Here is a 25559-nt window from a genome sequence, read left to right as displayed (position 1 = left end):
TTTTTAACCGGTCTAAAATACTGTGCGAACTCGTTTGATTTTTATGGGAACGAAAAGCACGTGGTATCAATTAAATATTAACATACATTGGACACATGAATGATTAGAAACAGTGGACGTTCCCACTAAAGAATATATATATCAGCGTTTTGCAAACAAAAGTCACACACACCTCCTCAATCAAACACGAAATTTCCACCAACGAGCGTGTCCAATCTCCTCATCCCTCGCCCCAGAAATAGGCCCCGAAGCCTCGACATCAGGAACATGCGACTGAGGAACAACATGACCCTGCTGACCCTGGACCTCCCCAACCTCAGGAACACCAGCAAGACCCCTCTCAGCCCCAGACCCAGCAGCAGAACCAGGCGGAGTAGCATCCAAAAGCCTAGGACCCGAATCCTTAGGCTTCTTACTACCCTGCACCCTAGCAGGCGCAGGACCCAGGATAGGCGGATACTTAAAGCGGAAGCCCCAAACAAAGTAAAGCTTCAACTTAGTCCCGAAAGGCATAGCGTCCCACCTCTTCTTAAGAACCTCAGCGTCCTCACGACTGCGCGCACGATACCCCTTCCGGAAACAGAAGAGGAAGAACAGCGTAACAGGGAAGATAAGGAAACACCAGAAAAGCGGAAGTCCGCGACGGGTCTGCCAGCCTGTCATGAGACGGCGGAATCGGACCCATGCTTCGATGAAGCCGAGGATCAGGAACAGGCCTATCCAGCCCAGGACACAGATGAGTGTTAATGCCAGGCCGGAGATTCCAATGCCTAGACCCCACTTGCTTGTGTACCAGTTATCCCAGTAGTCGTCGCCGTAATAGTTGTTGGTGTAATAGCCGCCGCCGTAATAGCTGCTGGAGCTGGATGTATACTGGCAAGATGCGCCGCCGGCTACAGAGGTCGGAGTATTAAAGTAGCTTAGCGAAGAAAGGGTACGGCTTGGAATTTGGGTTGGGTTGACGTAGACGACGTCGAAGTAGTATGTTGTTGGTTGGAAAGGACGAGTGTCGTCGACGGAGGTGGAGGCGGCTCCTGTTTCGCGGGGAAGAGCGTTGGCAATTGTGTATGGGGGTGTGACTTCCGCCGCGATTGTTGAGGTCCATTTAGTTGAGCAGCCTGTTGGCGCGGTGAAGGTGAGGTTCACTTTGTAGACTGTGCTGTGGACGTTGCCGTCGCTGTCGACGGAGTAGCCGTTGTCGTAAGCGGCGGCGGAGCCGTACCCTGTTGGGTAAAGTTTCTCGACTATGGTATAGCCAAAGACTGTGTCGGTGGATGTTATGGTTGATAGCGCTTCTGCGGGGAGAGTTGCCGTTGGGGTGATTTGTTGGATGTAGGTGTTTACGCGCAAGGAGTTGTAACCGTAGGTTACGAGCTCCTGCTCATAATTTTCTGTTACTATCCATGGCGCGGCGGAAACGAGGGGACTGAGGTAAGATAAAGCGAGTGACAAGTATAGTTTGAACGAGTGTGAAGGCGCCATGTTGGGCCTGTGGATAGAGATTGGGGTACGAAAAAATATGGCGCCCGCCATGGTTTTAATATTCTTAGAAAAAGCATACTAAGGAAAAAGCTAACAACGCCTCATGACAGACCCTGAGTTTTGGGGGCGGTTTCCCTTTTCCCTAGAGAGGTCGGTGGAAATTGCTGCATTAGAGTAGTCCGAGCTTGGGTTGTGATTGGCAGGGTTCCGGATAAGTGGAAACAACTTAGGATGTAGCCGATGCTCGCTAGTCGTTTCGCCTCATGTTTTCCTTTGTTAGGTTCTTCCGAGGTTTACGAGGGAGGTGAAAAGAAGAGGAATTAAATTCCAGAGAAGAGAACATAGAGTGTGCAACTAAATAGAAACATGTATGCAAAGTCTGATATACGGCAGAGAAGGAAGCGACATGATCAGACTGAGTTTACCAGCTTACCCTGAAGCAAACTTTCCAAAAATGAGGCTAAGCAATGCGGCGGTTCTGGAACGCCACTCGAGTGGCAATACATGTCGAATTAGAGCGCCCCTGAGTCGTTCTCCGTGGTTCAGGACTACTGTAGGACCGTGGTATTTTCTTTTTACCTATCGGAGAACTTCCGAACCTAATAATATCCTCCTACTATCTCCCTTCTACATTTAAAAAAAAAAAGTGCCATGAAGCAAAAACATACAACAGTAAGGATTCGCTAGTGGTCACCCACCTAACTACTAACTTACCGGCGTGTGGCTTAAGTACGGCTGAGCGGACGGGAAGCCCTGTTCTCCACACCCTGTGGTCGTATGTACTAAACCTGATATCAAAGATAATTATATAGGCCTTATGCATTTCAAGGTGACGAAAAGGACCAAGTGTGCTACAAAACAGCGATCGGACCTTTGGGGCAATACCTGGAGGTGCCAGGCCTTTACAGAGTTCTGCGGGATCCCTTTAATGACTATCGAGAGAACCTGACGTATGCTAAAAAGAGGGATCGAAAGAGAGAGGCATCGGGAACCAGAGACTAGCGGGTAAACAGAAAACAGCAAACAGAAGGAGGAACGCCCAAGATACATAAAAACAAGCATGGTTTGCACAAAAGGCGTATGTTCAACTAGGCTGACCTAGGCGGATGTCTAATCGGACTAGAAGGATGAGGCGTGTATTTGCGAATAGAATTGTCAATCAGATCCGCGGTATAAACCCAGATTTAGGACGCAGCATAGTTTGCTGGGTCATACTGGCAACGAGAATACCATTCTCATCCCACACTCGCCCCTCACTAAAAGCCCTGGCATTGTTTGCAACAGCAGTTCGCTGTTCCGAGACATGCCAATTCTTTAGGGTAATTTGTGGCCTGAATATCCGTAGAGCAAAATCCAAAGTGGCACAAGCACTTGCGTCTAGCAACTCGTACCCGCTATGATCCGCAGGGATATACGCAAGACCTCGATCCATGTAGAAAGCAAGAGCGGACAGCTCTTCAGCCTGACTTTCCAGCGGACCACGCACTCGAAATCTTTCGCTGGATATCACTGACGGAGCGGTCTCTGGAATTCGATCTGTATCGCCTTCTTGAAACAAGATTGGTTGAACATCCGTGAATTTCTCGATATACTTGTAAAGGCCATATCCATGGTGCGCAGAACTCTTCGTATTGACCGGCACTGGAGTCGCAGAATCGCTAGATCGCGGGAGAACGCTGTATGTGACCATAGATGCAGGCTCCTCGACATGGAAATCCGCCGATGCGACGAGGCACGCTCTCATCGAACCATCATCTGCTTCCTGACTGACTCTTACGACTCGCGTCTGGAAGCTCCTGGTATCCCGTACATTTTGCACCTCGCAAATCAACTTGCGGTCTGTTGTGGCGGGACGGAGGAAATGCCCGCAAATGGAATATAAGTGATGAAGATGTGAAACAGTCTGGTATGTCGAATTCACCGCAATTGCCAACAAATTCCCTCCGAATGCAGTCGATGAGAGCTTGCCCATTCGTGTCGGATTGACAACAGAGCGATAGCAGCCAGGCCGTATAGCTTCAACGCCAATTTGGCGGTTGAGGGTAATGTCGGAGTCATCCATTGGCTGTCAATGATATGTTTGAGGACGTGAAACAACAACAAACTAACTGGGATACCATGCATATAAACCAAATATGAATCAATTCACATTTTGGAACATTTATGCTATTTAAATAGGGAAGAATCACGAATCATGAATATGCCGAGGTAGCAATGAACCTTGAAAGGCTTCATATTCTCACCCCTTGCTATTGTAATCATGAAATGATCTACAGGAGTTATTGAAAACTAGCCAAGATAGACGTTATTTTCTTAATGCGCGTTAGGTTCGCTAAAATGATCCAACTGGTAGAGTTTCGGCAAGTTCAGGTTACTGCTCATTGTTGATTATATTTCTATGATTGTGCGGACACTGCAAAAAGGCCCTTTGACAAACTGGGCCCATCCTCAGTACAGCCCACATGTTGCAAAGGCAGCTGGTCACTGAATGATCAAATTCACCGAGGTGCTTCTTGATTAGAATAACCAGGTCGTCACCCTCGGAAGACAAAGATATTCTAATACCTCGGGTTCCCCCAATGGTGAGACCGAAGAGCATATTACTTGGAGTGGCTGTGAAATATTATTTACAGGTTGAAGAAAGTTCTATATTCTCTGTCGCCCGATCGTAAGCTTTATTGGCTTTTGTATCCTCAGTACGCTTATTCGTTCGTCTCGCTTGAAACCGACGTTAATCCCTCGCAAACAACTTGGACCAACAACCCAAAATAAGGACCCGATAACCATGTCTCGGGAGGCCTTTACACCTCCATCTTCTGCAGAACTGCCTCGCCTGCGAATGCTCCTTTTCTGTTTGATGCTTACAACCACCATTCACTACGCGCACAATTACACTCGGGCCGCAGACTATCCTCCAGTTCCTTTCATCTACGAAAGCCCCAAAGCATATCGCATTGGAATACTCATTTCCTATCCATTTCACACGTTTTGCGGATTTTATGGATACAGACTGTACTTGTCTGGTAAATATCGAAAATCGCTTCTGTATCTTGGCAGCTACGCAACCCTGGGCATCCGCACACCAGCTCACTTCTTTGGAGGAGTTCCTCAAATCCCATGGTTCTGGTTTTTGACGATTTTCACGGATTTCTTTGCTGGTGTGGCTTTGGGGGTCTTCTGCTATGAGACATATGCGTCACAAGTTCTTTCTTCTGCCACGATTGGAGTCTGACTTTACGCTTATGTTACTTTGGACCAAATGTACTTATGGCCGAATGTTACCGGGGTCAATTTTAGTAGATCCTATTAATTGATTTGTTTAGTTACTCTATAGTCACAATGAGTGGCATCAAAGAGTAGCACTGCCCTACCAATCACGCATTAACCGAGCCTTGATATTCTTCACATGCCAAACTCCCCCCTTACCAACAATCCACATCTCATGCTCCCCAAATGCCAGGCTCACTGCCACGTTTGATCCCCCTCCAACCCGAATACTCCCCAGCACAAATCCAGTCTCCGGATCAATCACATCCACTCCATCACCGGAACCTGCAAATAACCAACCTTCCCTTGATGCGCGGATCCCATCATAGAAATACGACAATGGATTTCCCAACATACGCTTGTTGGCGAGCACTGCTCCTGATCCGGATATGTCGAATGCCCATAACATTCGTTTGCCGTAGGGATTCTTGTTCGAGGGTCGGAAATTGGAGACGCCTGTATCCGGAATGTACAGCGTTTTTCCATCTGGAGAGATGGCTACTCCATTTGCATTACCGTCTGTTGTCCAGATAATCTTCGACTGCATTGTCGTGTTGTTGACGAAGTAGATCGATGGATTGGTTGGAGGGGCGAAGTTGACGATTTCACGGCCCTATGAGAAGATAGCAAGTCAGTATAAATTTTCTTGTTTGCGGTTAAATAAGAAAAGCCTGAGCACATTTTAATACTTCATCACATACCCATCCTGATTTAGAGTCTGTCAGGTAGAAGTTCCCTTCTCGATCCATCTCTAGATCATTAAACCCAGCAAACGGCTGCCCGAAGAAGTTGTTTAGAAGAACCTTTTTCTTCAAAGACACAGGATCAATTTGCACCAGACTGCCGCTCTCACTGCTTCCAGCTCCATCGGTCGCAACGTAAAGGTGATCCTGGTATGACACACAGCCGTGGGCATTCAAGGTTGGCGGGTCAGTTACGATCTTCTTGAGGCTATTGGTATCCACATCCAGCAGATATTGCCATTTGTGAATGCCATCAACGCCACCGGGTGGTCCCCATTCAACAAAAAACAGCTGTCTGGTATTTTGGATGTAACAGGGCGCCTCGTGGGATTGGTAAGCGAGCTTCTGGACATGCTCAATCGTGGCTTCGGCGCCTATGATACTGAAGAATTTGGAATCATAGACCACGAAGTCGGTTGTGTTGATGTTTTGCAACCTGGAGAAGTGAGCGGAACTATTCCTATTGCTTCATAGCTATTCAAGGAGTTAGCGGCGGCACTCACTTACTTACGTTTGGGCTAGCGAGGAATCGCTCACTTGGCCTGCCCAAGGTGCATCAAAGATTGTTCGATTGAAGTGTCCTTGGAGTGTAGCAAAGGCAGAAAGGGAGATCCAGGCCCATTTTGCGGCTGGTTGAACGAACCACGAGGGTAGAGCTTTAAGATAAATTGAACTATTCGACATGATCACAATTTGACATCAATCTTTTTGATTATGTGTCTCGTCACTCAATAGTAAGATCAGTTTGAACTTTATAGCTTTTCTTCAAAGTCATTGAACTCAAGGCCGGTGTTCCTGCACAAATAACAACACGCGGAGCCATCCGTCCCGCACACGGAGCTATCCTAAGCCTGATGGGATCTCTTGTATTTTGGAGACTGTCCTTACTATAAAACGACTTTGATGAAAAATGTAATATGTGGGAGAAGAGAGATATAGGACCTGGTAATTAGGAATGAAACGGGCATCCACCAGCATATCCTTGCTTCTTCAAGTCTGCGAATATATCCTCCATTTCATCCGCTCCGCGTTTCTCCTGGGCAGTCGGGCCAATAGTTCTCAGGTCATATCCGTCCGCCCGCCATGGACTCCCGTCTGTCAGAGAAGGCCCACCGGTTATCCACGCCAAAATTGCCTTGAAGCTCCACCGATTAGAAAAGGTTGGCTTCACATACCAAGGATGGGCAATCCAGAAATTGGCTGTGTACAGACCGGTGACAGGGTCTGGAGAGCTACTGAGCATGTGAACTTTCTTGCTCTCTGGCCGGGGAAAACTTAGATATCGTAAAACAAATTTTCGGATGTTGAAAATTCCTCCCATCAGAGTGTAATGGAGGTTTGTTGGCTTCCGAAACCTGTCACTACCGTCAGCGTTTACTCTAAAAGTTGCTTCCAATGATCGTTGATACATACCCCATACTCTCCTGCATATAACCCTCCACCCTAGAAGCAATCATTTGCTCCCCAAATTGTTTCAACGCAGACGGAAGATGGAATGTGGCCAGATTCATGAGCTGCCGTCCGATCTCGCGAGTAGAGCTGGTTGGCTCAGCAACTCGCCTTTCGTATTGCAATGTCCAGCCCATAATCTCCTCAGCAAAATGGATCCCATCTCTCCAACCGTCCTTCTGTGACGGGAGCTTGGTGAACGGAATTTCCATAGCGTCACCAAGAGCTTTATGGAAAACACCAATCGCACACTTTTCGACATCTGTAAGATCTCGCCATTCGATTGAGCCAATGGTCTGGAAAATATCGAGCACAGCGGAGCCCAGAGTATGTAGCATATCATCATCCAGAATCTTGCCGGCTTTCCGGAATCGGGCGTGCAGATAGTTCATGCGGGAAATTCCAAGTAGATGGGAGTCAGACCCTGGTTCTCTGTCGTGAACCTCGTTCAGAATGATTTCTGTATCTGCTGCACGTTTTGACGCATTTTTGTCGTTCAGTTGTCTCGTTGCGACAAACAACTTGGCCATCGTGGGAATCGAACCAGTCTGATAAAAGAAATTAATTAGAAAATGGACCGGATGCCGAGACATTTAGAAAGCCAAACCTTTAGCAGAGACAGTTTCATAGAGAGATGCATCGAGAATGGAAATTCCAATTCCCGTAGATTGCGCACCACCTCATGGGCTTCTTTGACAGTCATCTCCGACAATGGACGTCCATTTCGGTAATATTTTGTTTCAACAGAGTGGGCTCGTTGGTAACGATATTTTCTTACTGCCAGAATATAGATTACAGAGAAACCCACGGCAAGATATGCGAGTTGATGGGCGTTAAAAATCGGGACCGTCTTAACCATGATGGCTGTGAGACAGGAGACAAAATAAGAGACAGAAGTATAAATAATTATAATATAAGGCTGGTTGCTCGCGAATTGAATACTATTTATACCCAGAAGCGTCTTTGTAGGGCATAAATCGGAATGCCGAGATATTCTAATCAACGACATCAAGACCCGTACGTTGGGAATACTCTCAACAAAGTGAACCTGGGATTATAATTCTTATTACAAAAGATAGGATCCCTTTCCTGGATTTTTTGTGTTCTCGTCTCCAGTCATCCCCATTCACTGGTATCTCGGAAAATAAAATGGCTACCTTCGCGCTTGATACACCAACGGTTATCGCAGTTTTGGTGATTTTACTACTTGCATATAAGAACCTGCCATGGGTATGGCATGTGAGTATTTTGCTATAACCGAACCCATAGAAATCACGTCACTAACAAATTATGCACAGTTTCGATTTATCCGAACGCTTTTGACTCGACTCTTCATCACCCCTGTCACTATCGACCAGCTAAGCCCAGAATGTCTCTTCCTCCCCGCCATTCACCGTACAAGATCGCCCGTGAGCGAATGCGATTACAATATCCACAAATCCAATTCGACATACTTCACCGACATGGATATCTCGCGGGGCAATCTTAGTCTTCTTCTATTCAGCCAGCGCCTGTCGTTCCGTCCAACGCACAATACTGCAGTCATGATCTTAAGTGGTGTACAGTGTGTTTTCCACAGAGAGATCAAACCATATCAACCATTTGAAGTTTGGTCGCGTGTTCTGAGTTGGGATGAGAAATGGATCTATATCGTGACGCATTTTGTCGTCCGAGGCGCCTATCGACCAAAACAATTCTGTCTCCAAAAAGATAGTGTCGAGATACCATCTCGTTCGAGGGAGCATGGAGACGCCGTGATGCAAGAGAAGAAGCGCCGAAGCGTGTTCGCGTCTGCAGTGTCGCGATACGTGTTCAAGCAAGGGAGGAAGACATTCCCTCCAGAAAATATGCTAAAGGAATGTGGCCTGCTTCCGTCTACAGATGCCGAGATGGGCTCTAACCCCACTGGACCTGACCAAACAAAAACTTCTCATTTAATCTGGCGAGAAATTGAGGCAAGACGCAAAAGGGATTTGGAAGTTGCTCAATTGAAACTGGGGTGGGACGGCGTCAACAACTGCTTCGAGGGCGAGATTCATACGGCGCTTGGAAGATACACCGATCTGTTATGGAGATAACAGAGAGTCGTCCCTTGCGATGTACCTCATCTTGCTGGCTTAATTAGGCATCCGCCTTAGCCTGCCTGGTTGGGCATAGGCCTTGTGTTTCAGGCCATGTTTGTTTGTCTGTACCTCAGGCCGGCCCTCTGTATTTTGCTTTCTATCTGAAGGTTCAACTAGTTTCCGTATCTTTATCTCTCATTCAGTGCCTCTCTCTTGAATATAGCAGGCTCTCCATAGTAATGGAAATCACCCTCTTCTGCTTTCCCTCTATTTTTATGTCATCGATAATTGCGCCCGTTGCATTATGACATGTTTTACGAAACTTCTAGTATATACATTAGTCCTAGGATATCTGAATAAGGGGCCAGAGATAGTGGTCTTTGGCCCAGTAGGAGGATGCGTGCCTAGAATATCTTTTACATTTTACTACCATTCTCGGACAAAAGTATTTCCTCAAAAGTCGAAAAAGAACTGAACGGTCTGAAGAAGTTCGCCACTGTTGGGGAACCCAATCAAAGTTCGATTGCTTGGCTAGTCAAGATTTGGCTCTGACCCACACAGTTGACCCCAACGCAATGAGAGCCGAGGCCGTCGAGTGATTAGAATATCATGGAAATATCAGCACACCACCTTAGCATTCAATTATACGGCTCTGATTCTGTTGTGGGAAGAGTAGAACCATGTATTCGTGAGAATGACGTTTTCCATGCGACTTTTCGCTCCATCTTAGTTCTCCAGCCCAATCCACCGATACACTATTGCTCTCAGAGACACCACCTTGTACCCTTGCCATGAAGAAACATACAAAGCCATTAACCAACGACACCGAAATGCTTGACGAGAACTCAGCGGCTAATCCGGAGGAAGGCGCTTCAGTGGATAGACGGAAAAATCTACCACGCCGTTCTAAACGCCCAGGTAGACCGCGGCTAGATGCACCAGGCGCTTCTGTTTTATCCCAGGTCAGGATTGTTTATGTTAATGTAATACTTTTGGACGGGCTATAGCTAACAGTCAGTAGGAGCGGAGAGGCCAACTCCGACAGGCTCAAAAAGTACACAGGTTGAAGCAGAAGGCGATTCTTCAGAATGCCACTGTGCGAGTATCTGAGCTAGAAGATCAGATTGGGAAGATCCGAGACGCATTTGCCAACCTCGAGAATGACGCCTCTGTCAGTCATCCAGCAATCTATCAGCGACTTAATAAGCTGCGTGCAGCAATCTTTCTACCACAGTCAGAAAGTCCAGAAAAGAGCCCAGCTGCATCTGAAAAGGCAAATCACAGTCCACCACCTGATACCTTTGAATATGTGGCTTCTCGGAGATTAGTACTACAACCTGACTCTACAAATCGGCTTGGAGAAGGTGTTTCCTCTTCGACATCTTCCAGTTCTAGTCTGGATGACGATCATTCAGCGATCCAGAGCCGAAGTTGGGTAGAACGCCCACTTTCAGACAGCGAGCATCTGTCCTACTACTTTCAAGAGACGAGTTTTACTCGCGGCTTGCACCGCTATTGCTTAGAGCACGCGTTTCGCTTGTTCATCGACCCCCACTCGTCTCCAACTGCCAACTATCGGGTATTTAGATTGGTATCCTGCATACGAGACAGGGAGAAGACATATCCATACTTCAAAAGGTTGGTGACAGGGGGAATCGGAGATGAACTCGAGCTACCGGGCCTCCCATTCTATTGTATCGGAGGCGCTGGGACACACTACCCGCCCAAAGACGAATTTGGAAATGCAATTTACCCTCCGAATCGCCGGATGCCAAGGCGTATTCTTGGAAGCATGGCGATAGCTGAGAGGTTCTTGGATGGGGATACAGGCTTTAATCAACAGAAAGTGCTCGAGACATTTGGGCTTGGGGGTCAATGGTTCGACTGTCGAGATGTCGAAGGATATCTTAGCGAGCGCGGAGTCTCCATGAAACAACACTGTGCACTTCCTAAGATATCGGGTAGGAAAGCAGATCGCATCCTTGATATTGGCTTATTCTGTCGCAGTGAGTTCGAAGATGTTGTGATGGTTTGCCAAGATATACTTACAAAACGACAGAACTATTACACAGTACTGTCATTCTAGGTCGAGTACCGGGGTTCCGCAAGGCTGATGTTGAATATGCGTTCACTTCCTCACTGCATCGCGATATCTCATCGTCATGATGTCAAGAGCTAATTCAAATGCTGGGAAGCACAGAGATTGCAGGTCAGATTCTTGCGTGATATCAGCACAACGCGACATAGAATGGCCGTCAATTGGAATCAACGGAAGTCTTAATCTAGGATTTTGGCCGCGCAAATTTTGTGATTGGAATAGTTGATTATAAAAAGGCTCTGCAGTAAAGACGGAGGACGTGTCATGGGTCATGACCTGATTGTGGACTTTTGTTCGGTAAAATAGAGCCGTTCTCCTTTTTATCATATGACTCTTGTTCGAGTGTTGTTTCTGAGAATGACAAGCCGAGAGACCGGAACTATTAGCATACTTTCAATGTTGCATAATTCAGTTCCATGTCCTCGATGATATTGGGAGGAGGGTAATATTGGCAAGTTGGATCATGGTGTGCTATATGCCGCGTTGAGAGTATGAAACTAAATACATCAAATCTTCCTCACACTCCCCGACTCGACATTCTCTTCATGTTCACTGCTTGTTGCTTTCTCCACGTCCACATTGATATCCAAATTGGCGGTTTGCTCATCAACAGCAGGTAGTTTAACGGATCCGATCTTGTACCAAGGCAAGGAGAACAATGATTGTGCACTCTCCATACTCCGACCCTTGCACTCAGGGAAAGCTACAAACACCCATACAGTGGCACATCCCGTAAACGCAGTGAAAAGTGCAAAAGGACCCCATGCATGCATTGTCTCGGTCATGTTTGGGAAACCACGAGAAATTCCAAAATTGAGCAGATTCTGGTAAATAAAAGCAATCGTCACGACAGTACCTCGACTTGAGGTTGGGCAGATTTCGGACGCTGTCAGAGAGAAGGCTGGCGCCCAACCAAATCCATAGCCGATTGCGAAGATGCAGATGGCCACGATGGCCACCCATGCTGCTGGCGACGGACTATCAGATGAACTGGAGAGGTCGGATACACCGAGATAGACTGAGAGATATAGCAGACACACGGTGTTGATGGCGGAGCCAATGAGGAGTAATGGGCGGCGGCCGAAACGATCGGTCAGGAAGAAGGCATAGAGGAAAACGCTGATAACTTTGATGAGGCCGTATACAGCGCTGAATAAAAGGACTTGCTCTGAGTTCAGACCGATTGTTTTCAAAATCGTCGGCGCATAATACGTGATCGAGTTGCCGCCGCTCATGATGAAGAAGGTCTGGATGATGATGACGAATATGAGCATCTTCCGAGTTGGAGGATCGGTGATGCAGGATCCAACAAGAGACTTGAATGACATAAGAGCCGATTGGACTTCTGTGTTTGCGTTCACACGGCCTTTTAGTTCATCCCACTCGCGAGAGAAGTAGCTATCGGTAGGTTCCAAGCCACGCAGACGAAGCAAACTGGCATGTGCTTCTTCCTCTCGTCCCCTCATCATAAGATATCGAGGACTTTCAGGAAAGAATGGCCACCCAATAAAGAGAACAACTGAAGGAATCAGCTGCAAGACCAGAGTCGTACGCCACTGCCAACTGGATTGGACAGGGATGATTTCGAGGGAACCATAGTTGATCCAGTAACTGCCAGCTACACCACTCATGATATTAATGTTATAGAAGGTGGTCATCATTCCTCGCATCTCGGTTGGAGCGACTTCAGAAATGTAGATAGTGCCTGCTGTCATTCCAAGGCCGGATCCGACGCCGGAGAGGACTCGACCGACAAGCAATTCTGCGAGAGAACCAAAGTTCGCGGCCATTAGAATGGCACCAATCGTGTAGAAAATAGCTGCGGCCATGACTACGGACTTTCGTCCACGGCGCTCGCCCAATGGCCCAGACAACAGAACACCGACAGTTTGACCCTGCGAGTAACTGTCAGCATCCCAATTTCGAGAGTCTTAAGGTATAGAGAAAGCAGTAAGTTTCACAATGTGGGACAAACACACCAGAAGCATCGAGGAGACCACCCAGCCAGAGTAGTTGGAGACTACCAAGACGGGGAGATCTGTCCAGCCAAAGTCTCGTTTGAATGGCTTGAGACTCATAGTCCCAGAAATATTGGCTGTGTTAAAGCCATGGAGACCACCACAATAAGAGGCCCAGATGACAGCGAGCCAGATATAGGCCCTCTTTGCTGGGGCAGGGACCTTTCGAATGGCCTCATTAGACCAGCCTCCACCGGCTGCTCCCATTGCTAAGAAAGTAAAGTATTCAACTGTAAATGAAAACAAGATATGAAGGTATCAGCGTTTCTTCAGGCTAGACACAGGCAGACAGCTAGACTTATATCAATTTGTTGCGCATATTCTCTGTTTAGTCGGCTTATATGGCACCATGATCCACCAGAAGCAAGATCCAATGGGAGCAGTATCAAGGAAGGTGACGAGTCCCATGGCCAAAGGACTTGTGCGGGGGAGAGGTTTCCTACGCGTAGCCCCGGTCATATCAAAGCGATTGGGTCATATTGATTGAAGTGCGTGGTTGAGCGCCAAGTCTGGGGCAAAGGGGTGTTCCGAGAGAGTACGGAGTGATCCGTGGACGTTGGGGAATTCGCCTTTTTAACTTTTTATAAGCCTCTTTGCGCCGCCAGCCAATCAAGCAACCTTAATTTCACATGGCGATTCATAGAGCTAATCGGCGAGACAACTTGTTGGGCACCCATGGGGAGTTTGGAGATAAGACTCTAATGTGACTATCAATCAAATTAAACTCATGAGTTATAGTAAATTGTATTTGAAGAATATAGGTAGTTCAAAATCGAAACAAGTTGGATATTGAAAGGTCCATGAAGTAACTATACAAACATGCAGTAAAGATACGTCCGGTAAATGAACCACCTCCTATTTCTGGAGCAACGTGGCTTTAATGTGATTCAGCGCACTACCAGCCCGTAGCCAAGTGAGCTGCCCACTGTGATAACTATGATTCAGTTGAGCTTCCCAGCGGGTACCATCGTTACTAGTCACTCTCATCCTGACTGGCTTTCCAGGCTGGAGCTCACCATCTTCCACACCAAATAGAGAGATGCGATCACCCTCAGCAATCCGATCATAATCGACCGAATCATTGAAAGTAAGCGGCAACATGCCCTGTTTCTTGAGGTTTGTCTCATGAATGCGTGCAAAGGAGCGGGCAATCACTGCAGTTCCACCAAGATAGCGTGGCTCGAGAGCTGCATGTTCGCGCGAGCTCCCCTCTCCATAGTTATGGTCGCCGATAATGCACCAGCGGATACCTTTTTGTTGAAGGTCTCGCGCTACCTCGGGAACGACTTGGGTCTGTCCAGTCAATGGGTGCTTTGTGTGGCCGAGCATCTGGGGTGTGTTGGGAAGGAAAGCGTTGGTGGCTGTGGTGAGCATGTTATTGCTGATGTTTTCGAGATGGCCGCGATATTTGTACCAGGGGCCGGCAGGTGAGATATGGTCAGTTGTGCATTTTCCAGTCACCTTGATCAGAAGTTCCATATCAGTGGCACACCCTGGCTGCCATGAGGGGAATGGGGTAAGAAGCTGGAGCCGGTCGGACTGTGGATGAACAGCGATAGGAAGAGACGATCCATCCGGTGGTGGCTCTTGGAATGTGTCCACCCCGGAAAGATATCTCAATGGAAGCTCATGATCAATTGGTGGTTCGAACTTGAGGGACGATCCTTCGAAAGAAACAGTATCCGTCAAGGGATTGAAGTCAAGGCGTCCAGAGTAAGCAAAAGCCGTGACAATTTCAGGAGAAGTCACAAAGGAATGAGTAGCGGGGTTGCTATCATGTCGGCCCACAAAATTGCGATTGAAGCTTGAAATGACCGAGTTCTTCTCTTTTCCCTTCACGTCGATATCTTTGCGATCCCAAGAGCCGACACAAGGACCACAGGAGCTGCTAAATACAACAGCGCCAGCTTCTCTGATCTCGTCAAGGATACCGTCGGCCTCGGCAGTGGCACGGATCTGTTCGCTACCTGGCGTCAAGACAAAGGGAACCTTGAACTTTGGAATACCTGCAGCTTTGGCCTGAGCCACTAGTTGTCGGCACTTGTCGAGGTCTTCATACGAGCTATTCGTGCAACTGCCAACCATGGCATGGCTCAGTTCAACGGGCCAATCCTTCGCTCCAACGGCATCTTTGAGCTCAGTTATGGGGTGTGCCAAATCGGGAGTGAACGGACCATTGACGTGTGGTTCAAGTGTATCGAGGCTGATCTCGATGATTCGATCATAGTACTGATGTGACCCCTCGTCTGCGGATAACAGGACGTCTTGAACTCGACTAGCTGCTTGGGCCACATAATCGCGCTTTGTGGCGGTCAGATATCGGCCCATGGCCTCAGTGTATGGAAAGATGCACGATGTTGAGCCAATTTCTGCCGACATGTTGCAAATAGTCGCCATAGCCGTTGCTCCCAACGTCTGTGTGCCCGGGCCAAAGAACTCAATGACTGATCCCTTTCCACCAGAAACGGAGAGAATGCCAGCCAGCTTGCAAATGATATCCTTGGTTGATGCCCAGCCCTGGAGATGGCCTGTCAATCGAACACCAATAACTTTAGGAGCGACGAGTTCCCAAGGCATGCCCGACATGGCATCGACAGCATCTGAACCTCCAACTCCGATCCCAAGCATCCCAAGGCCCCCGGCGTTCGGTGTATGAGAGTCGGTTCCGATGATTAGTCCACCCGGTCTAAATAAAGCCGCAAGTTAGTACTGGCATACATAGAGGGGTGATAAAATCTCCTTACACGGCGTAGTTCTCAAAAATCACAGTGTGAATAATGCCGGAACCTGGCGTCCAGAAGCCAATACCATATTTCCTGGACGCACTGCTGAGAAAGTCATAGACTTCAGCATGCTCCGAAGCAGCTCGCGTGAGATCCTCCACCGCACCTTTCTCCGAAATAATCAAGTGGTCACTATGCACCGTTGTTGGTGCTATGACACGCGGCAGGCCAGCGCTGATGAACTGGAGCAGGGCCATAGTCGCAGTAGCATCATGACAAGCAATTCGATCGGGTCTCAGCTCTAGAATGGTATTTCCTCTTTCAATCTGTTCGAGATCCCATTGCCGATCGCTATCAATGATCAAATGGCTATACAGCAGCTTCTCGGTCAAGGTCAAGGGGCGTCGCGAACGTCGTTTAAGGATGTCGAGAGTTGCAAGCTGTTTTCTGTAGTTGACTCCAAAGTAGCTTGAGCCACTTGCTTCGGTTGTTAAACTTCTCGAGTTGGTACATAGAGATTTTTGTAGTGCTGGTGTGGACGCAACACGCCGGAGAGCTTGCCACATCATGTTTAATCGCGAATCAACGCGATAAACCTGCAACAGCGGGAGATTGAAGAAGAATAAACGCTTCCATGTAACGCCATTTTGAAAGTGCAGATAGAAACTAGCGACGAAAATCGGCGCATTTGCAATGTTCGCATCTGCCGAGGATCGAAGATGGAGCGCTCAGGAGCGCTCCGGGTGGGGCGGATGGCTCCGTCGATTGTACGTCGTTGGGAATGAGGAACGTCTCTTACTGGCGAAGGGATCGATTTTATTGGCGCACAGTAGACTTCTCGATAGGGCGGTTTAGAAAATATATTGATGTATATGATGTGGGTTGTGAGACTACCGCGGACCCAAAGACGTGGTAAAGCAAAAGTCACTCAGCTACAGTTATAATTTCATAAAGTCCAGCTGTAGAGCCAATGCGACAATAAGCAGGTTACGGAAATCCAGGACCGCTGTCGAATGCACCAGTTGAACTGGAAAAGGGATCCCAGCCCCAATCTTCGTGCAAGAACTCGGCCATGAAGTTTTCCATTGCCGCTTCAATTGAAGAGCCGTTAAGATCCTGTAAGGAATCGACAAGCACGGAATCAAGGTCTGGTTCTAAAGGTTGATACCCGTCTGCATGAGAACCGTCAGCAAAACTAGCCAATTCAACTTGAAACGAAAAAGTATTGAATTTGACTTACTAGTCTCCAATTGTTGGTTTTGATTATGAAATACTGGACGTTCAGACTGCGAATATTGGCTTTCTTGAGTTACTCCGTAGCCTTGAACATCCCTATCAGGATCATGTGCGCCAAACACTGGAGGTTGGCTTTCGAGGAATTGAGCATTACTTTCAAGGCGCCGCCTATGGGCTGAAAGAGGGAACACTTGCAGCTGTAGGTCGCTGAAATACTTTATGACCAGATCGATCATCGTTTCAAAGCTCTCCTTGCCGTTCCGCACAGAAGGCCACCACTGGCTTCCAATGCTAAGATGATTCGAGCAAGTCCGGAGATCCCGAAGAAGCTTTGCAAACGGCACAGTTCTTTGGATTTCCCGTGAAACCCAGGCACAGTAGACTATAGTAGCCCCTGAGGAGAATATCCCATGGATGTTGCGCCAGTTGTAATAGAGCATGTCCCGGGTACCGACTGCATCGTAGATCTGGAGGCGTTTGCTGCAGCTTTGATAGCAGAGGGTCAAAGCTTCTTGGCTAGGCGATGGGAATACTTGTGAGGGCTGGAACAAAAGCGTAATTGCAGAATGGTAAAGTTGTTCTTGCCTCATCTTCTCGAATTGCAGTTTGACTTTGTCGTCATCATCCATATTCCCCGTGGGTGCGATCCGGTGAACACCAGCCAGCCATTGATCCAGCTCGTTTTTGATGCGTGTTTGTATTTCTGAAAGATTTGTAGGCCACACAAAGCTATGGTTCCGGGTCGGTAGGTGGTAGAGTAAGAGTTTGATCTCGGAAATGTGTTGGTCCAAGTGAAACCTGCATATTGACAAGGCTAGGAGCTGAGATATTGGTACTTTGATTTCAAGATCGCTGTCTGTTAATCTTGTCATCGCAGCAATATCCGTCTCATCTGGAGGTTTGATATCGAATGTCTCGTCGCGAATTCCCAAAGGTCGCCCTTGAATTGTAGCGATTGATCTGGGGATTTTATGTTAGTTATAATTAGCGACTAAGAACATAAAATGATGCTTCTTACCGATCAAGTGAGTAGACGGTATAGAAAATGAACCTGAGAATGGTCGTTGCATCCCTTGGGGCCTCGAATTCAGTTGGCTCACGATGTAGCCCAAGATCAATGCAATGAGATATAGCTATATGAGTCAATGTCCACACATTGATGCCAGCCGGTTCAATCAGACTCTGGACAGTCAACAATAAGATGGCTTGCAACGATGTGACCGAAATGTTGGAAAATGTTTCCGATGCTGTAGACATTGCCATTCGGTGAAACCGTGCCGGAGAGAAATCGTAATTTTTCTTGCGCGTCAAGACTGTTGCAGCCAGAGAGAATGCCATAGAAATATGGAAGACAGCGGTGAATATAGAGATTGGAGTGGCATTGTGGCCAGCGAAATGGTCGAATTTTCCGTTATAAGAGAAGATATCAAGGTCATGGAGCCATCCATTCCGGTCAACGGAACTGTCGTATCCACGCTGTGCGCAGGTATACAATGCCTGGTATGCATTGACCAACGATGCAGGATGAATGAATGGTTGATCAATATGGATGTTTTGGAAATAAATTTCCAGCAGAAGACACGCCTCATCGGGCGAGGGAAGTTCCTTTGCAACGTCAGTAATCACTTAGTCCAAAGGACCTTCTACCAAGGCACTTACACTTTTCAGCCTCCCATAGAGGGTTCTGTAAACCTCGTCCGATATACGGAGAGGAGCCAATCGTCGGGTTTGCCGTGAAGCTTGTGCTGGGCGAAGTTCATCATCCAGACCCATGAGCTTGGTAAATAGTAGCCCAGAGGAAGACCCAAGGTAATGCTTTTGGCGCGAGTCTGATTGCAAAGAAAGCATACCGAGGTCAATAGCCACCGACCGGGCTTTGGCGGAAAGCGGAGAGTCGGCGTCGGATTCCATCGTGGAATGTGACCGTTTGTTTACAGTGGTTTCTTCCGGGGGTGAGTCATTCATAAGTGTATTTGAGATACCCCTTTGAAGTTCTGTAGTAGACTCAGGTATGGTGGCGGCGTCTTGCGATGTACTCAGGGTCTCCATGAAGTCCGCATTGACTTGGGGGCCCTGGGCCAAATCGAAATCTGGGCAGAGTGCCCCTAGATGCTGCTCGAGCCATTTTATACGAGCACAGCATTTAATGGTAAAGCTTTGGATCCATAGGGTAAGCGGCCTGCTTCAGCCTTGAAGTCTTCAGAATGACTTGACTCACTCTCGCGGGATTGACAACTCGTTATTTCCAGTATGCACATCGATGCAGGGAACTTTTGCACGAGCGCAATTACTACATGCAGGGATACCCCCATCACACTGGCCCTGTCAATATCAGGGTTGTATCATCGTTGAGAGGAGCACCCACTTTGACGCGCTTCTGGCGACATCGGCGACATGCCGAGCGGACCTTCCTGGGCGGTGCAGCGGCGCCAGTGTTTTCTTCAGGAGCCATTGTCTGTGTGCAGAGCCTTTCCGGTGCTAAGAGCCCCTGAATATATTGCGAGGCATTATCAGACGTGAGCTGGGGGCGATAGTAGGGAGATGCGAACGGGAGTTTTTCTGTGGGGAAGACGCCGAGTCTGGGGTAAGTTACGGTGGCGATCTCGCCCGCTTAAATGCTAACCGCTCCAATACCGACGTGGCTCGTAGGCTTCCCAGCAAACTCTATAAGATATGCTAAAGCAATGGCATTGTAAGGTCCTGCTTTTGAAGTTGTTGCAATTTAGATTTTATCTAAGCTATACCTAAGCTAGAAGCCAGTTGTCTGGCGCTCCGCCGAGTTATGTGACAAAACATTCGTCCACTCAATTACATACCCATAAATTGAAAAGCTCAGAGCTCCAGACACCTAACAATGTATGATATTAGTGATTGACAGATTTCGTGGAATGGACAACTCACACTTAGACGAATCAACCGCGGTGTCGTTCCTCTCCACAATGCAGAAACACCTTCCTGCGTGATCACTGATCGCACACAGTCATAAGAACCCCGATATTTCTGGCTGCCAGCGACGGCCTGGAGACGCGTCTTGATTGAATCAAACGGCATGGTAGTATACACGGTGACAACACCTGCTAATGCCCCTGCCGCAACCGTTCTAATGGGCGTTGGCACAGACATAGCTTCCATCTGGCGCAAGAGAATGCCATAGCTCGTGAATCTCACCATAGCATTGGAAGCCTGCTTTAAGGTAACGGGAATGACACCACGGTATAGCCCGCGCAACCCATCTTGCGCGACAATCGAGACAACACCATGCCCAGTTGACCTATACAGTCTCGGTCCAGCACGATCATCAATCATTTTGGTCTTGATTGTTTCACCCGGCGTAACCACAATAACTGCCTCTGCCACACCTGCCATGAGTCCGGCGCCCATAGTTCCCAGTGGTGTCATCTTACCAGCTGCATCGGTCGGCATAGATCGGCGGACGAAGTCGAAAGTGAAGAAGCGGATGGCTGATTTGGATGCATTAGAGGCACAGAAGACTCCACCGCCGGTGTAGAGTGCTCGAAAGCCACTTTGACGGATCGTGGAAGTAAAGAGTTGTACGATCGACTGGTTTGATAAGTTTCCAGGTTGCAGAAGCTGTTGGCGGGTTTTCACATATTCTGTAGGATACTATCGTGAACGATCAGCAATTATGTTCTGAAGAGATTTCATGATAAATGTTCTTTCCATACAGTAACAAGGCTTTCAATTCCACCGGAAGCGCCTCCAGCGAGGATTGACTGCCACGGTGATACTTGCTTCTTGGAAGACATGTTTTGCCGAGGCGACATAGGCCGTTCCAAGCAAAAGGACACTCATATTGGTTGTTCCTATGTACGGCAGTTGCAACGATAATAAACCAAATTCGCGACTCGGGTCGTTAGTACTAACCCTTTGTCAACGCAAAGGGTTAGTCGCGGAGGGGCATTCCGATGTCGCAACATTACCGATGAACTTAAAATTACTCCCTCAGAGTTGCATATCCTTTGTGGCCAGAGCCAGGCACTACTCGTGTTTGCGATTTATTTGGGGATCCGGAGTACAGAGGCCGACAGAGAGGAAATGAAATGAGGCCGGAGTCATCCAGCTTCACCCGGAGAGCTCCAGCTTAGTGTGGATGCAGCCTCCGGATTCCAAACTTTGCCTCGGTGTCGGAGCTGCCATAGAGCCTTTCAGCCCTCGTTATGGTCATATATTTTTAGCTAAGACTTAAGTAACCGAATAATGCCAACTCTAGTTGACATGTCTTTTTCGGATACCTTCACGGCAACCCGCTCGTAGGGTATTAGATACGACTACCAGCGAGCAAGATACCACACTATAACTACAATGTCACAACTACTCCCCAATGGCGGATGGGACGTCCATCATCACATATTTGAGCGTACGCTTCAATTACCTCTCACATCTTCTTGACCACCCAGAACAGCTAAATCAATTCTACAGCCGAGCGCTTCCCTTACGACCCAAACCGCCATCTAACACCCCCACCCGCTACGATCAATGCATACAACGAATTCAAACACCAGCTCGGGATCAGCCATTCAGTTCTGACACACGGATTATCCTACGGAGCCGATAGCACATGCCTTACAACCTTCATCGCCGACTTATGCCGAGACAACACCAGAGGAATAGCAGTGATCGACCCGGAGACCGTCACACCAGCACAGCTACGAGAAATGCAGATCAACGGCATTCGGGGTATAAGAGTTAATATATACCGATACTCAGCCATGCACGACGTCGAATTACAGAAGCAAATCCTAAGGAAACACGCACAAGTCCTCAGTGGCCGCTGTACTGGCTGGAGTATGGCGTTTACACACACCCACCCGGAGTTCTGGCCAGATCTCAAACCGATCATTGCGCAGGAAATCGTGCCTAGAGGTATTCGGCTCGTGACTGACCATTTCGCATTGTTGAAAGGAGCGAGCATGTTGCCTGCTGAATGCCAAGGAGATGTCTCACAGCAGATCGGGTTCCATGAGTTGATGGATCTTGTGCGGGAGGGTCATCTTTATGTCAAGATCAGCGCGCCGTATCGGGTTAGCAGCAAAGCGCCAGATTATGCAGACTTGAAGCCTCTTGTACGTGCTTTGTTTGATGCGAATCCTCGGCAGTTGCTTTGGGGGAGTGATTGGCCTCATACGCCTTTGATGAAAGTGCGGACTAAAGAGGAAGCACTTCAGGAAACGCCGTTCTTGGAAATTGATGATCGGGCTTGGTTGAAGAGTCTACGGTCCTGGCTAGCGGATTCCGAGTGGCATTCACTGATGGTTTTGAATCCTCAAAGATTATACGACTGGTAGTGTCGATCTTGAATTTATTACGGTGAGAACATGGAGTATTTCATCAGCCAGGTCAGCAGTACTTTCTAGTTGGAGCTCCTTCCGCTTAGCCTAAGTTAATCTAACTATTATTATTGAAATCGTTAACAAAAAGGTAGTACACTAATATTCGAGATTAGCTTCCACTTAGTACTCTTATCTAGAATCCTAGATAGTACGATTTTGGCCTTATTTAGATTATAGTTAGTGTCATATTCGAAAACAACTCATAAATTATTTCCAGAACCCTACCTTGAATCACTCTAGTCTAAGCCTAGTTACTCTTACAAAAGCCCCTGCTAGATTGTATCGTCTAAGAAATGCATCATTGTTATAATACAGAAACGCTTTATGGAACCTCGGAGTATATTCCATGCAAAACAGCTCAAACGTAGGGGAAGCTCTAACTAGCGATCAGGCAAGATCGCCGCCAACTTATCCTCCTTTCACACGCACACAGTCTTTGTCCACGCTCGTTTCATACACAATAGAAGGCCACGATGGTGTTTAGAACCCAGTATTAACCCTAATAGGAGACTACACTTTTTTGTATATGCTGAAAGTTCTGTCGTATATTGTGGTTCTCATTCATTTCTAGCGTCTGCTGATCGCCTTTGTCCCCCACTTTGTTTAACTTGGGTTTATTGTAAGGGCTAGACCTACAATTAGATTTAGAGATGATGTGGAATCTGTCTCATCAATTACATCTTTCAGCCTGGAGATTCGAACAATGGGAACCGGTCACGCAGTCCGTCCCACCCTGGATACTATGTATGTGTAGGAATGAATTTGAGGCGACGAGCCAATGTCGGCACGAATGCTGCGGTGGAGACTGGTAAATATATTCCACATGTGTTTATTTCTTGTAATCAGACATCTCTTCGAATTGCCAGATTCATGGATATAGCAATAAAGAGTTGTTCTTGTCGTAGGTCGCATATATCATATCCGACAGCCAATCACAGCTAGACAATCACACCACTTCCTTCCAGTACGGACACTGACTCTCTAGTCCAGACTACTGGTCTACTGGTCCACCTAGGCGCACCGACCAATTTGTAGTTCTGACTAGTATCCCAACTATATAATTTCGTTCTGAATACAAAGCCCCCATAGGCTCTGCTTGTCAGGACCACCGCCCGACATTGGACTTAGGCAACTGCGCCAGACATGGATTGCCTTAGGCACTACCGCCAGATGCGCTAGGGCAGTTGGGGACACGTCAGATATGACTTCATATAATGGCCGATCACCTAGCAGGGGCAGTCCTATATAGAGAGTTCCCGCTGGTCCTTCCCAGGACCAGCGTTGAGTCTTCTACAATACTATCATATTGTTTCACACGCATTATACTAGGCTTCTACTTTGCTTATCCATTCCAACCTAGAGATCTGCTTGTGGGGTCTTGCACTACTGCTCCGACATCATAACTTGAATTCCCATCTCTCAGCAATCCGCCTCCACAGGACTGGCCCCTCTTTTTCTCCGCATTTCCCTTGTCCACATCAATATCACAACCACAACTATACCCACAACTTAAACAAAACATTAAATCTACAATATGTGTATCTCAAGCTGGAGCACTCCACTCAGCTACATCGGCCTTGCAGCCCTGGCTTACGTAACCCTCCACTTCACCCGCCAAGCAACAACATTCCTCCTTCGCAGTACACTAACAGCTCGCTACAACCGGCCCGGTACCAACTGGGCCCTCGTAACAGGCGCAACTGATGGAATTGGCTTCGGCTTCTGCGAAGAGATTTGTGCCCGCGGCTTCAACGTCATCCTGCACGGACGTAACCGCACTAAGCTCCAGCGACGCGCTAGCGAGCTAAACGAGCGCTTCCCAACCCGCAAGACAGGCATTATCGTACTAGACGTTGTCGATCTCACATCCTCCGTGGACGGGGTTGCTGACGAGGTTTCTGCTATTCTAGCCGCCCATGGGGGCCAGTTAACCGTCCTGGTGAACAATGTAGGAGGTGACGGCAGGCCCTCTGGGACGCTAGATAGTTATAGCTTCAAGGATGTGCAGGAGACGATCGCGAAGAACGCGAACTTCGTCGCACAAATTACGCGCATACTGCTACCCCTTCTAGCGGCGGGAGACCCAGGCGTTATATTGAATATTTCGTCCGTCGCGGCGTGGGGGCTACCCTATGTGACTATTTATGCTGCAACAAAGGGGTTCGTCGATACCTTTACGTATGCACTGCAGGCTGAGTGTACCGCCGAGGGACTGGGGGTCGAGGTGCTGGGTCTACGCGTGGGCCAGGTGAGCACACCCGGGTACCCGGTTGCTCTGGGCTGGTTTGTGCCGACGCCACGGGTGATGGCGCAGGCTGGGTTGAATCGTGTTGGCTGTGGGCAGGTTATTGTATACGGGTATTTCTGGCACTGGGTGCAGGGGCTGGCGTTTGAGATGATGCCTCGGTGGGCGCTAAATATGGTGACGACGTCGATGCTGAAAGCGCTGAAATTCCAGGAGGAAGATAAGGCGAAGAGGTGGTAAAACGGACTTGATATTTTATCAATTTTGCAATAATTGCAACCTTACCTCACAAAAGGTTGGGAGCTTCCTAACCCTTCCAAATTGACGAAGATTGCTTGAAATCGTATTGGCTCTTCGGGTGATTTACGGGATTGGCGAGCACGTGGTATTGATGGACAATGCATTTTGATACTTATGAACGGATCGGCGTGTTTTGAAATAGGGTTCGGGACATAATATATGAGAGTTAGGCGGTGAAAATGATTTCGAACCATCCTGTATAGGTTCATATACATGACGGTGATAGACTGAAAGAGCCTAGCCTCTAGAAAATGCCAGAACCTCTTTATATAGCTACTGTGGATTTTGACCGAAGTCGTTTTACTGGTCGATAATACGATGCAAGCACCCTCACCCATGCCGAGCATTTGGGGTCGGCGACTAACTAGCAAAATATCGCTTTTTGAGGACAATTGAAGCAAACTTGACAGCTAAATCCCCTATGGTCGTATATACTAGAATGAGTATTAATGCAAGTTATATAGTCTTTCGCTTTTTAACGAAAAAGACTAGTGTCAAGAGCGGTTAGGAGTGATTTCGGTGTCATCCATTGGCTGTCAATGAAATGTTTGAGGGCTTAAACATGAATAAACTAGCAGAGCGAT

The 25559-nt window shown here is 47.8% G+C and overlaps 12 protein-coding genes across 12 annotated transcripts; 4 read left to right on the top strand and 8 right to left on the bottom strand.

The window, feature by feature from the left end:
* Positions 1–86: 86 nt before the first annotated feature.
* On the bottom strand, positions 87–1482 carry PENARI_c005G03606 (uncharacterized protein; the record flags this gene model as incomplete). The annotated part of the gene is made up of 2 exons (XM_022629677.1): positions 87–125; positions 187–1482. Coding segments are annotated over 2 exons (1335 nt in total), but the record flags the coding sequence as incomplete, so codon positions are not given.
* Positions 1483–2641: 1159 nt separating this feature from the next.
* PENARI_c005G01940 (thioesterase family protein) lies at positions 2642–3544 on the bottom strand (the record flags this gene model as incomplete). The annotated part of the gene is made up of 1 exon (XM_022629603.1): positions 2642–3544. The coding sequence occupies one exon, from the start codon at positions 3542–3544 to the stop codon at positions 2642–2644; it is 903 nt and encodes a 300-aa protein (XP_022490598.1).
* Positions 3545–4747: 1203 nt separating this feature from the next.
* PENARI_c005G01890 (SMP-30/gluconolactonase/LRE family protein) lies at positions 4748–6176 on the bottom strand (the record flags this gene model as incomplete). Its single annotated transcript, XM_022629599.1, has 4 exons — positions 4748–4785; positions 4909–5362; positions 5451–5952; positions 6004–6176. The coding sequence occupies 4 exons, from the start codon at positions 6174–6176 to the stop codon at positions 4748–4750; spliced, it is 1167 nt and encodes a 388-aa protein (XP_022490359.1).
* A 695-nt stretch (positions 6177–6871) lies between these two features.
* Positions 6872–7471, bottom strand: PENARI_c005G09077 (uncharacterized protein; the record flags this gene model as incomplete). The annotated part of the gene is made up of 1 exon (XM_022629932.1): positions 6872–7471. The coding sequence occupies one exon, from the start codon at positions 7469–7471 to the stop codon at positions 6872–6874; it is 600 nt and encodes a 199-aa protein (XP_022490195.1).
* A 619-nt stretch (positions 7472–8090) lies between these two features.
* PENARI_c005G01374 (acyl-CoA thioesterase) lies at positions 8091–9019 on the top strand (the record flags this gene model as incomplete). Its single annotated transcript, XM_022629577.1, has 2 exons — positions 8091–8180; positions 8240–9019. 2 exons carry the CDS (start codon positions 8091–8093, stop codon positions 9017–9019), a joined length of 870 nt encoding a protein of 289 aa, XP_022490391.1.
* Positions 9020–9834: 815 nt separating this feature from the next.
* Positions 9835–11170, top strand: PENARI_c005G08615 (uncharacterized protein; the record flags this gene model as incomplete). Its single annotated transcript, XM_022629910.1, has 3 exons — positions 9835–9966; positions 10026–11010; positions 11064–11170. 3 exons carry the CDS (start codon positions 9835–9837, stop codon positions 11168–11170), a joined length of 1224 nt encoding a protein of 407 aa, XP_022490218.1.
* Positions 11171–11608: 438 nt separating this feature from the next.
* On the bottom strand, positions 11609–13327 carry PENARI_c005G00032 (sugar porter family MFS transporter; the record flags this gene model as incomplete). The annotated part of the gene is made up of 2 exons (XM_022629519.1): positions 11609–12997; positions 13082–13327. 2 exons carry the CDS (start codon positions 13325–13327, stop codon positions 11609–11611), a joined length of 1635 nt encoding a protein of 544 aa, XP_022490303.1.
* A 648-nt stretch (positions 13328–13975) lies between these two features.
* Positions 13976–16409, bottom strand: PENARI_c005G07233 (uncharacterized protein; the record flags this gene model as incomplete). The annotated part of the gene is made up of 2 exons (XM_022629845.1): positions 13976–15806; positions 15865–16409. The coding sequence occupies 2 exons, from the start codon at positions 16407–16409 to the stop codon at positions 13976–13978; spliced, it is 2376 nt and encodes a 791-aa protein (XP_022490515.1).
* Positions 16410–16830: 421 nt separating this feature from the next.
* PENARI_c005G10683 (fungal specific transcription factor domain-containing protein) lies at positions 16831–18990 on the bottom strand (the record flags this gene model as incomplete). The annotated part of the gene is made up of 4 exons (XM_022630014.1): positions 16831–17015; positions 17084–18039; positions 18098–18684; positions 18739–18990. 4 exons carry the CDS (start codon positions 18988–18990, stop codon positions 16831–16833), a joined length of 1980 nt encoding a protein of 659 aa, XP_022490214.1.
* A 400-nt stretch (positions 18991–19390) lies between these two features.
* Positions 19391–20846, bottom strand: PENARI_c005G08992 (uncharacterized protein; the record flags this gene model as incomplete). Its single annotated transcript, XM_022629926.1, has 4 exons — positions 19391–19658; positions 19896–19927; positions 19981–20703; positions 20766–20846. The coding sequence occupies 4 exons, from the start codon at positions 20844–20846 to the stop codon at positions 19391–19393; spliced, it is 1104 nt and encodes a 367-aa protein (XP_022490317.1).
* Positions 20847–21402: 556 nt separating this feature from the next.
* On the top strand, positions 21403–22385 carry PENARI_c005G02185 (uncharacterized protein; the record flags this gene model as incomplete). Its single annotated transcript, XM_022629607.1, has 2 exons — positions 21403–21457; positions 21520–22385. The coding sequence occupies 2 exons, from the start codon at positions 21403–21405 to the stop codon at positions 22383–22385; spliced, it is 921 nt and encodes a 306-aa protein (XP_022490194.1).
* Positions 22386–23964: 1579 nt separating this feature from the next.
* Positions 23965–24915, top strand: PENARI_c005G09150 (uncharacterized protein; the record flags this gene model as incomplete). Its single annotated transcript, XM_022629938.1, has 1 exon — positions 23965–24915. One exon carries the CDS (start codon positions 23965–23967, stop codon positions 24913–24915), a length of 951 nt encoding a protein of 316 aa, XP_022490254.1.
* Between the last annotated feature and the right edge of the window lie 644 nt (positions 24916–25559).

Source organism: Penicillium arizonense (assembly GCF_001773325.1).
Source record: "Penicillium arizonense strain CBS 141311 chromosome Unknown PENARI_contig005, whole genome shotgun sequence".
NCBI lineage: Eukaryota > Fungi > Ascomycota > Eurotiomycetes > Eurotiales > Aspergillaceae > Penicillium > Penicillium arizonense.
This window is presented reverse-complemented; position numbering and strand designations above follow the sequence as displayed.